Consider the following 12,767-nt stretch of genomic DNA (forward strand, 5'->3'; position numbering starts at 1 on the left):
AAAAACATTTACTCTAGATCCACAATATTTATGGGACAAAATTAGATCAAGGGGATGACTGGCAATGCATAGGTCCGGAGACATGTTGGACAAAACCCACTGAATCGATGATGGCTCCGAAAAGCCTTTGGAGCGGGTCTGTGGACATTTTTGTTCGCTGCCCGCACCCGCCCGCCCGACTAGCATCACTACTCTGGTTAATATTGAAGTCACCAAAAAATTTGAATATTATCTGCCATGACTACAAATTCCAATAGGAATACAGGGAACTCAGTGAGGCCCAGGAGGCCTGTTGTAACGAAGACGCAGGGTGTCAGGAAGCAGGTGCAGTTGGTGAGTTTAATATGAACATGTAGAGAATACAAAATAAGAGACGCGTCTGGACATGATAACAAAGCCAATACTGCCTGATGAGTAATGCTGAAGAGTGCTAGATAAATCAAATCAAATGTATTTATATAGCCCTTCTTACATCAGCTGATATCAGCTGATATCTCAAAGCAACACCTCCACCTTTGCATGATGCACAACGGATATGGTCGCTAGTGTAACCAGGAAATTCATCAGGCTGGAGCCATGTTTCAGTCAGGCCAATCACATCAAGGTTATGATCAGTTATTCAAATCAAATCTAATGTTATTTGTCACGTGCGCCGAATACAACAGGTGTAGTAGACCTCACAGTGAAATGCTGAATACAACAGGTGTAGTAGACCTCACAGTGAAATGCTGAATACAACAGGTGTAGTAGACCTCACAGTGAAATGCTGAATACAACAGGTGTAGTAGACCTTACAGTGAAATGCTGAATACAACAGGTGTAGTAGACCTCACAGTGAAATGCTGAATACAACAGGTGTAGTAGACCTCACAGTGAAATGCTGAATACAACAGGTGTAGTAGACCTCACAGTGAAATGCTGAATACAACAGGTGTAGTAGACCTTACAGTGAAATGCTGAATACAACAGGTGTAGTAGACCTCACAGTGAAATGCTGAATACAACAGGTGTAATAGACCTTACAGTGAAATGCTGAATACAACAGGTGTAGTAGACCTTACAGTGAAATGCTGAATACAACAGGTGTAGTAGACCTCACAGTGAAATGCTGAATACAACAGGTGTTCACCTTACAGTGAAATGCTGACTACAACTGCCTTGGAAGTGAGGGATCTAACATTACGTAGCCCTACTTTGATATGTGATATATCACAATCTCTTTCAATAATGACAGGAATCGAGAAGGTCTTTATCCTAGTGAGATTGCTGAGGCGAACACCGCCATGTTTAGTTTTGCCCAACCTAGATCGAGGCACAGACACGGTCTCAATGGGGATAGCTGAGCTGACTACACTGACTGTGTTAGTGGCAGACTCCACTAATCTGGCAGGCTGGCTAACAGCCTGCTGCCTGGCCTGCACCCTATCTCATTGTGGAGCTACAGGAGTTAGAGCCCTGTCTATGTTGATTGATAAGATGAGGAATGGTTTGTCAAGATCCGTGTGGAAGAACTTGACTGGCCTGCACAGAGCCCTGACCTCAACCCCATCGAACACCTTTGGGATTAATTGGAACGCCGACAGCGAGCCAGGCCTTATTGCCCAACATCAGTGCCCGACCTCACTAATGCTCTTGTGGCTGAATGGAGGCAGGTCCTGCTGCAATATTCCAACAACTAGTGGAAAGCCTTCCCAGAAGAGTCTGTTATAGCAGCAAAGGGGGGACCAACTCCATATTAATGCCCATTATTTTGGAATGAGATGTTGGACGAGCAGGTGTCCACATACTTTTGGTCATGTAGTGTATGTTATTGTATATATATATATATATATTATTGTATGTTGTTTTTGTATATATATATTATTGTATGGTGTTATTGTATATATATATATATTATTGTATGGTGTTATAGTGTATATATATATATTATTGTATGTTATTGTGTATATATATATATATTATTATTGTATGTTATAGTTGGCTACACCACCAGTGATCTGGTCTTCATGTGGATGACAGACCCAGTCCAGATGGATGAAATCGCTCTGCCTCAGTTTGACATTAAACAACAGGAGATACAGTACGGAAACTGCACCAAATTCTACCAAGGAACAGGTACCACACACACACACACACACACACACACACACACACACACACACACACACACACACACACACACACACACACACACACAGACACACAGACACACAGACACACAGACACACACACACACACACACACACACACACACACACACACACACACTACTGCAAATACTGAAATAATTGAATAGGGCACTGAACATTGCTATCTTCTTATAAAGCTGTAGACTTCTTATGAAGAACCCTAACTGTGTGTGTGTGTGTGTGTGTGTGTGTGTGTGTGTGTGTGTGTGTGTGTGTGTGTGTGTGTGTGTGTGTGTGTGTGTGTGTGTGTGTGTGTGTGTGTGTGTGTGTGTGTGTGTGTGTGTGTGTGTGTGTGTGTGTAGGTTACTACACCTGTGTGGAGGTGATCTTCACATTAAGGAGACAGGTGGGCTTCTATATGATGGGAGTCTACGCCCCCACCCTTCTCATCGTGGTTCTCTCCTGGCTGTCCTTCTGGATCAACCCTGATGCCAGCGCTGCCAGGGTTCCTCTGGGTACGATCTTTAACCTTTAACCTTTAACCCTTCTGGATCAACCCTGATGCCAGCGCTGCCAGGGTTCCTCTGGGTACGATCTTTAACCTTTAACCCTTCTGGATCAACCCTGATGCCAGCGATGCCAGGGTTCCTCTGGGTACGATATTTAACCTTTAACCCTTCTGGATCAACCCTGATGCCAGCGATGCCAGGGTTCCTCTGGGTACGATATTTAACCTTTAACCCTTCTGGATCAACCCTGATGCCAGCGCTGCCAGGGTTCCTCTGGGTACGATCTTTAACCTTTAACCCTTCTGGATCAACCCTGATGCCAGCGCTGCCAGGGTTCCTCCTCTTTAACCTTTAACCCTACCGTGGAAGAGGTTTGTTCTGGACCAGGTAATCATCTCATCTGGTTGTCCCTCCCCCTGTTTGTAGGCCTAGTCTATCCATCCGTCCCTGTTCATCCGTCCATCAGTCCATCCGTCCATCTGTCCATTCATCCAGAGGGCTGTCAGCAGGTCAGTCTGGGGACACCAGGAGACGATCATGACATCATCACAATATGATATCATGATAGCATCATACCATGACATCAATAGATCTGTCTGTCTGTCTCTGTCTCTAATGTCGCTGTCTGTATGTCTTTCTGTCTCTCATGTCTTTGTCTGTCTGTCTTTAATGTCTCTGTCTGTCTCTAATGTGTCTGTCTAATGTCTCTGTCTGTAATATGTCTGTCTCTCTAGGTATCCTGTCTGTCCTGTCCCTGTCCAGTGAGTCCATGTCTCTGTCTGTCTGTCTCTAATGTCTCTGTCTGTAATATGTCTGTCTCTCTAGGTATCCTGTCTGTCCTGTCCCTGTCCAGTGAGTCCATGTCTCTGTCTGTCTGTCTCTAATGTCTCTGTCTGTAATATGTCTGTCTCTCTAGGTATCCTGTCTGTCCTGTCCCTGTCCAGTGAGTCCATGTCTCTGTCTGTCTGTCTCTAATGTCTCTGTCTGTAATATGTCTGTCTCTCTAGGTATCCTGTCTGTCCTGTCCCTGTCCAGTGAGTCCATGTCTCTGTCTGTCTGTCTCTAATGTCTCTGTCTGTAATATGTCTGTCTCTCTAGGTATCCTGTCTGTCCTGTCCCTGTCCAGTGAGTCCATGTCTCTGTCTGTCTGTCTCTAATGTCTCTGTCTGTAATATGTCTGTCTCTCTAGGTATCCTGTCTGTCCTGTCCCTGTCCAGTGAGTCCATGTCTCTGGCGTCAGCGCTTCCTAAAGTCTCCTATGTGAAGGCGATAGACATCTGGCTCATCGCATGTCTGCTGTTCGGCTTCGCTTCACTGGTCGAATATGCAGTGGTACAGGTCAGAGACACAGACACACAGACACCTGTGTGTTTACATGGTGGAGAATGCAGTGGTACAGGTCAGAGACACAGACACACAGACACCTGTGTGTTTACATGGTGGAGAATGCAGTGGTACAGGTCAGAGACACAGACACACAGACACCTGTGTGTTTACATGGTGGAGAATGCAGTGGTACAGGTCAGAGACACAGACACACAGACACCTGTGTGTTTACATGGTGGAGTATGCAGTGGTACAGGTCAGAGACACAGACACACAGACACCTGTGTGTTTACGTGGTGGAGAATGCAGTGGTACAGGTCAGAGACACAGACAAACAGACACCTGTGTGTTTACATGGTGGAGAATGCAGTGGTACAGGTCAGAGACACAGACACACAGACACCTGTGTGTTTACATGGTGGAGAATGCAGTGGTACAGGTCAGAGACACAGACACACAGACACCTGTGTGTTTACATGGTGGAGTATGCAGTGGTACAGGTCAGAGACACAGACACACAGACACCTGTGTGTTTACATGGTGGAGTATGCAGTGGTACAGGTCAGAGACACAGACACACAGACACCTGTGTGTTTACATGGTGTGTGGAAGTCTCTTTTTGGAAACACAATTCAATTCAATGAAATAACAAAAACTCCCTGTTTCTCTCTCTGTCTGTCTGTCCGTCTCTCTCTCTCGCTCTCTGTCTCTCTCTCGGTTGCTCTTGACTCCCTCCCCCCTCCCCCATCTCCTCCCTCCCCCTCCCCCATCTCTGCCCTCCCCCTCCCCCATATCCCCCTCCTCCCTCCCCCCTCCCCCATCTCCTCCCTCCCCCTCCCCCATATCCCTCCCTCCCTCCCCATCTCTCCTCCCTCCCTCCCTCTCCCCCTCCTCCCTCTTTCCTCACTCCCTCCCTCCCTCTCCCCCTCCTCCCTCTCTCCTCCCTCTCCCCCTCCCTCCCTCTCTCCTCTCTCCTCCCTCCCTCCCCCCCCCTCCTGCTCCCTCCCCCAGGTCATGTTAAACAGTCCTAGGCGTATAGAGGAGGAGAAGGCTAAGATGGCATCTAAAGAGAAGGCTCTGAGAGAGAAAGAGGGGAAGAAGACTCCTTCTAAAACTAACACTGTCAACGGGACCGGAGGAACGCCCATTCATCACGTTAGCACTCTGCAGGCAAGACTACTCTACCGTGTGGATCTAGAGATGAGATGGGTATACTGTAATCACAGTAGAGTATCGTTAGGCAGCTCAGAGCCCTGACTTCATAACACTACCGTGTGGATCTAGAGATGAGATGGGTATACTGTAATCACAGTAGAGTATCGTTAGGCAGCTCAGAGCCCTGACTTCATAACACTACCGTGTGGATCTAGAGATGAGATGGGTATACTGTAATCACAGTAGAGTATCGTTAGGCAGCTCAGAGCCCTGACTTCATAACACTACCGTGTGGATCTAGAGATGAGATGGGTATACTGTAATCACAGTAGAGTATCGTTAGGCAGCTCAGAGCCCTGACTTCATAACACTACCGTGTGTGTGTTGACAAAGCAACTGAAATGGATAAACAAAATTACACTCAAAAGTTCCAAAATAATAGAGAGATTTCAAATGTTATATTATGTCTATATACAGTGTTGTAACGATGTACACATAGTTAAAATACAAAAGGGAAAATAAATAAACATTTATTTAACTAGGCAAGTAAGTCAGTTAAGATCAAATCCGTATTTTCATCGACAGCCTACCCCAGCCAACTGTTCACCACCCTATAGTACCACCCTATAGTGGTCAGATGTGATGCAGCCTGGATTTGAACCAGGTACTGCAGTGACACCTCTTGTCAGATGTGATGCAGCCTGGATTCTAACCAGGTATTGCAGTGACCACTGCGCCACTCGGGTAATATTTACACATGTTTGTTCTTCACTGGTTGCCCTTTTCTTTTGGCAACAGGTCACAACTCTTGCTGCTGGGATGGCACACTGTGGTATTTCATCCAATAGATATTGTGGTTTAATAAATTACATTTGTTTTCTAATTCTTTGTGGATCTGTGTAATCTGAAATACAGTGAAATTATTCAGACCTCGACTTTTCCCACATGTTGTTATTCTAAAATGGATTAAATAACAAAAAATACACTTGAGATGTTTCTACAACTTGATTGGAGTCCACCTGTGGTCAATTCAATAGATTGGCCATGTCGTGTCTTTGGCATCATTAAACTGAAGACTGTTTAGTTTATCAAATCAATTCCCTGTAATTATTATTACGTGATTAATTAATCAGGTAGATGTAATTAACTAGGAAGTCGGGGCACCAAGGAAAATATTCAGATTACAAAGTTATAATTTTCCTAATATAACTTGAGATATTTTAATATCTGATCAATTAGTCTACTAATTAATGAATTCTTCTTTACCTCACGTTAGTCTCATTCCAAACGTCCAAATTGTTGGTTATCTGCACGAACCCAGTCTTCACTATGAGTCATCCATACATCAATTGTCTCAAACATTTATTTATTAACTAAATAATCACAGAAATGCATAAACAGACAGTAGATAGTTACAAGGAAATGATAACGGAGTTTCCCTAGTGGGATAAACCGGTATCGCGGCTAGGTGGACAAAAGGGGAGTGGGGGTCAACTGAGATAAAAGACACAACAAAGTGATAATTATAACAATTGAAATGCTAATCCTTTGCACATGAATGCTCACTCATTCGGCAATAATTGCAATCCATATATATATTTACGCTCAGTGTGTCGTCGTGATCTCTGTTGGAAAGTTAGTTTCTGTTGGAGAGTTTGTCCGCCCTCTCTCTCTCTCTGTCGTGGTTAGAATGCATAGTTCAGAGTAACATTCAGCAATGTTGTTATAGAATAGATGTTTCGGCGGTTGTCGGTCTTCGCGTTCAATGATACCGAACTCCTAGCTGTAGACTAGTAATTAGTATCAAAGATTTGTTCTTATTCTGTCGGTTCGATAGTCTCAGAGTTTAACCACATGGTATGGTTAGGAATTCAGCAATCATCTGAAACCTTAGCCCTCTCGTGGTTATCGAGGTAAGCTGGTCGCTACTCAAACCGTAGCCCTCTGTGATGAGAGAAGCATGGTCTGAAGATAAATTCTCAAGTGTTATATTCGGAAGAGCAGAAAGGGGCTGTCTCACAACGCCAGATCAATGTCTGTGCTCATGGGGTGGGCCTATGATTTAGTTAAACTCCAAAGGGAATTGGAGTTTCCTTCATTAAACAGTTTAAAATCACATTACATGATTTCACAAATAGTTTCATCTTTACTCATTCATTTTATACAACAATTAGATGCAAGCCTCACAACGGAGACTCTTGTATAAACAAGGTTATGGTAATGTGGCTGTATTGTCTCTCATGAGTTTCACAAAATTGTACCAAACGGACCAGTTCGTAGCTACTTCACCGACCGTTTAAACATTCTCCAGAACATGAATATTGTTCAGTTCTCAAGTTCTGTGAGTTGGAAGAAATGTGTTTGTTCTCTCTATGAAAACTGACTCTCTCTCTATACTGTCTGGCCACGAGGAAGAATCTCCTCCAGGAATGTATGATCTGCCTAACAGAGCCTGGTGTAGGGGGAAGAGAGAGAGGGGGATGGTGCAGAGAGAGGGGGATGGTGCTCGCTGTACCCAAAGAGGGCAACGGCATGACAGACATGATTTGGAAAGGCACACGCCTGTCTATATAAGGTCCCACAGTTGACAGTGCATGTCAGAGCAAAAACCAAGCCATGAGGTCGAAGGAATTGTCCGTAGAGCACAGATCTGTGGAAGGGTACCAAAATGTCCCCAAGAACACAGTGGCCTCCATCATTCTTAAATGGAAGATGTTTGAAACCACCAAGACTCTTCCTAGAGCTGGCCACCCTGCCAAACTGAGCAATCGGGGGAGAAGGGCCTTGGTCAGGGAGGTGACCAAGAACCCGATGGTCACGCTGACGGAGCTCTTGAGTTCCTCTGTGGAGATGGGAGAACCTTCCAGAAGGACGACAATCTCTGCAGCACTCTACCAATCAGGCATTTATTGTAGAGTGGCCGGACGGAAGCCACTCCTCAGTAAAAAGCCCACGACGGCCTGCTTAGAGTTTGCCAAAAGGCAACTAAATGACTCTCAGACAATGAGAAACAAGATTCGCTGGTCTGATGAAATCAAGATTGAACTCTTTGGCCTGAAGACCAAGGATCATGTCTGGAGGAAACCTGGCACCATCCCTACGGTGAAGCATGGTGGTGGCAGCATCATTCTGTGGGGATGTTTTTCAGCAGCAGGGACTGGGAGACTAGTCAGGTTCGAGGGAAAGATGACCGGAGCAAAGTACAGAGAGATCCTTGATGACAACCTCCTCAGACTGGGGTGAAGGTTCACCTTCCAGCAGGACAACAACCCTAAGCACAGAGCCAAGACAACGCAGGAGTGGCTTCGGGACAAGTCTCTGAATGTCCTTGAGTGGCCCAGCCAGAGCCCGGACTTGAACCCGATCGAACATCACAGGAGAGACCTGTAAATAGCTGTGAAAACGCTCCCCTTCCAACCTGACAGAGCTTGAGAGGATATGCAGAGAAGAATGGGAGAAACTCTCCAAATACAGGTGTGCCAAGCTTGTAGCGTCATACCCAAGAAGACTTGAGGCTGTAATCGCTGCCAAAGGTGCTTCAACAAGTACTGTGTAGAGGGTCTGAGTACTTATATAAATGTGATAATTCAGTTTTCTTTGTTTATAAATTAGCAAACATTTCTAAAAACCCTGTTTTGCTTTGTCATTATGGGGTATTGTGTGTAGATTAGAAAAAAACAATTGTGTGCAGTCTTCTCTTGAGAGCCAGGTCTGCCTACGGCAACCTTTCTCAATAGCAAGGCTATGCTCACTGAGTCTGTACATAGCCTGTCTTCTCTTGAGAGCTAGGTCTGCCTACGGCAACCTTTCTCAATAGCAAGGCTATGCTCACTGAGTCTGTACATAGCCTGTCTTCTCTTGAGAGCCAGGTCTGCCTACGGCAACCTTTCTCAATAGCAAGGCTATGCTCACTGAGTCTGTACATAGCCTGTCTTCTCTTGAGAGCCAGGTCTGCCTACGGCAACCTTTCTCAATAGCAAGGCTATGCTCACTGAGTCTGTACATAGTCAAAAAGTCACAGTGGTCACGTATTTGTTATGAAAGGTTTGGGAATCGCTTCCTTTTAGGTGGTTGTAGAATTTAATGTCTCTTTTCAGGATTTTGATAATTTGCGGGTATCGGCATAATTCTGCTCTGCCTGCATTATTTGGTGTTTTACGTGGTACACAGAGGATATTTTGTGAATTCTTGGTTGGTGAGCAGACCCCAGGCCCCACAACCATAAAGGGCAATGGGTTCTATAACTGATTAAAATATTTTTAGCCAGATCCTAATTGGTATGTAAAATGTTATGTTTCTTTTGATGACATAGAAAGCCCTTCTTGCCTTGTCTCTCAGATCGTTCACAGGTTTGTGGAAATGACCTGTGACGCTGATATTTAGGCCGAGGTAGGCATGTTTTTTTTGTATGCTCGTGGGCAACAGAACCTAGATGGAATTTGTATTAATTTGTATTATTTTTTAAACCTTTATTTAACTAGGCAAGTCAGTTAAGAACAAATTCTTATTTACAATGACGGCCTACCAAAAGGCCTCCTGCGGAGATGGGGCCTGGGATTTAAAAAAAAATATAGAACAAAAATAGGACAGAACACACATCCCAACAAGAGAGACACCACAACACTACATAAAGAGAGACCAAAGACAAGAACATGGTAGCAACACAACATGACAACAACATGGTAGCAATACAACATGACAACAACATGGTAGCAACACAACATGACAACAACATGGTAGCAACACAACATGACAACAACATGGTAGCAATACAACATGACAACAACATGGTAGCAACACAACATGACAACAACATGGTAGCAACACAACATGACAACAACATGGTAGCAACACAACATGACAACAACATGGTAGCAACACAACATGACAACAACATGGTAGCAACACAACATGACAACAACATGGTAGCAACTCAACATGACAACAACATGGTAGCAACACAACTTGACAACAACATGGTAGCAACACAACATGACAACAACATGGTAGCAACACAACATGACAACAACATGGTAGCAACACAACTTGACAACAACATGGTAGCAACACAACATGACAACACAACATGGTAGCAGCACAAAACATGGTACAAACATTATTGGGCACAGACAGCAGCACAAAGGGCAAGAAGGTAGAGACAACAATACATACAATGTGTGGTCCTGGCAACTGGAACACCATTACTTCTGTCTTACTGAGATTCACTGTCAGGGCCCAGGTCTGTCAGGGCCCAGGTCTGTCAGGGCCCAGGTCTGTCAGGGCCCAGGTCTGTCAGGGCCCAGGTCTGTCAGGGCCCAGGTCTGTCAGGGCCCAGGTCTGACAGAATCTGTGCAGAAGATCTATCTGCTGCTGTAGACCCTCCTGGTGTCATGCCCTGACCTTAGAGAGCCTTTTTTTATTCTCTATTTGGTTAGGTCAGGGTGTGACTTGGGTGGGCAAATCTATGTGTTATATTTATTTGTTGGCCGGGTGTGGTTCCCAATCAGAGGCAGCTGTCTATCGTTGTCTCTGATTGGGGATCATACTTAGGCAGCCTGTTTTCCACCTGAGTTTGTGGGATCTTGTTTCTGTGTAGCCTGCAGAGCGGTACGTTCGTTTATCTTTTGTTGTGATTTTGGTGTTCATCTAAATAAAGAAAGATGCTTACCACGCTGCGCCTTGGTCTCATTCCGACGACGGACGTAACACCTGGGTTGGGAACAGAAGCACCAGATCATCAACAGTAGACATTTGACTTCAGATTCTGGTAGGGTGAGGCCGGGTGCTGCAGACTGTGCTAGTGCCCTCGCCAAATCATTGATATATATGTTGAAGAGGGTGGGGCTTAAGTTGCATCCCTGTCTCACCCCACGGCCCGGCCCACGGCCAATTTTAACCGCACACTTGTTTATGTACATGGATTTTATAATATCGTATGTTTTTCCCCCCATCATCACTTTCCATCAATTTGTATAGCAGACCTTCATGACAAATTGAGTCGAAAGCTTTTTTTAAATCAACAAAGTATGAAAAGACGTTGCCTTTGTTTTGGTTTGTTTGTCTGTCGTTTACAGTAATTTGGTGAAAAGCCAATTTGATATTTGCTCAGAACATTGTTTTCACTGAGGAAATGTACAATACAATTTAAAGAATGTTCCCAACATTGCTCTCTCTGTAACTCTCTCTCTGTAACTCTCTCTCTCTCCTGATTATTTACTTCCTACACATCTCTACTTTACTGCTGTCCTAACATTACTAACTGGTGTCTGTCTGTGTCTGTAGGTGGTGGAGACCCGTTGTAAGAAGGTGTGTACATCTAAGTCAGACCTCCGCTCTAATGACTTCAGCATCGTGGGATCTCTCCCCAGAGACTTTGAGCTTTCTAACTTTGACTGCTATGGCAAGCCCATTGAGGTTAGCGGGGCAACCGGCAAATCACAGGCCAAGAACAACAAGAAGGCCCCGCCCCCTAAACCTGTCATCCCCGCTGCAGCCAAACGCATCGACCTGTACGCACGTGCTCTGTTCCCCTTCAGTTTCCTCTTCTTCAACGTCATATACTGGTCTGTCTACTTGTAGGAAGGTGTGTGTGTGTTAATATCTGAGAATGTCAGTGGGTATTTTCATCTTTTATAGTAACATAATTTACTACTTTATCTTGACCTGTAATCCCTGACCTCTAACCCCTGACCCCTTGCCCATGAACCCCAATCCTACATTTAAGAGGCTGGTTTCCCAGACTCAGATAAGACCCAGTCCTGGACTACTCTCCCTCAATAGATAAAGTCCATTGGACTTAATCCAAGAAAAGGCTTCATCTGTGTCCAGGGAACTACCCCAACATGTAGAAGTGATCTTAGATTAGAACTCATCCTCTATGGCTTGGCTTTCTCAATGTAGTAACGGGCCAGAGACAGGCAGACAGACGGACAGGTGGACACGCAGACAGGTAGACAGGCAGACTGACAGACATTCATCCTATATGGCTTGGCTTTCTCAATGTAGTAACGGGCCAGAGACAGGCAGACAGGCAGAGACAGGCAGAGACAGGCAGAGACAGGCAGACAGGCAGAGACAGGCAGACAGGCAGAGGCAGGCAGACAGGCAGACAGGCGGACACGCAGACAGACAGATAGAAAGACAGACAGACAGACAGACAGATAGAAAGGCAGACTTACAGACAGAGACACACAAACAGGCCTCTAGAGTGGCGCAGTGGTCTAAGGCCCTGCAGTGCTAGCTGTGCCACTAGAGATTCTGGGTTCAAGTCCAGGCTCTGTTGCAGCTGGCTGCGATCAGGTGACCCATGGGGGCGGGGCAGAATTGGCCCAGCGTCGTCCGGGTTGGGGGAGGGTTTGGGCTGCAGGGATGTCCTTGTTCCATAGCGCACTAGCGACTCCTGGGCACGCTGACACGGTCGCCAGGTGTACAGTGTTTCCTCCGACACATTGGTGCGGCTGGCTTCCGGGTTAAGTGGGCATTGTGTCAAGAAGCAGTGTGGCTTGGTTGGGTTGTGTTTCGGAGGACGCACGGCTCTCAAACTTTGTCTCTCCCGAGTCCGTAGGGGAGTTGCAGCGATGAAACAAGACTGTAACTACCAATTGGATACCACGAAAAAGGGGTATAAAATATATATATTTTAAAAGAG

The 12,767-nt window shown here is 45.4% G+C and overlaps 1 protein-coding gene across 1 annotated transcript; it reads left to right on the top strand.

The window, feature by feature from the left end:
• Window positions 1-1,977: 1,977 nt before the first annotated feature.
• LOC120039160 (glycine receptor subunit beta-like) lies at window positions 1,978-11,698 on the top strand (the record flags this gene model as incomplete). Its single annotated transcript, XM_038984683.1, has 5 exons — window positions 1,978-2,115; window positions 2,492-2,644; window positions 3,828-3,976; window positions 4,976-5,134; window positions 11,402-11,698. Coding segments are annotated over 5 exons (896 nt in total), but the record flags the coding sequence as incomplete, so codon positions are not given.
• Window positions 11,699-12,767: the final 1,069 nt, after the last annotated feature.

The sequence above is a fragment of the Salvelinus namaycush genome, unplaced genomic scaffold (genome assembly GCF_016432855.1).
Source record: "Salvelinus namaycush isolate Seneca unplaced genomic scaffold, SaNama_1.0 Scaffold2586, whole genome shotgun sequence".
Classification (NCBI taxonomy): Eukaryota; Metazoa; Chordata; class Actinopteri; order Salmoniformes; family Salmonidae; genus Salvelinus; species Salvelinus namaycush.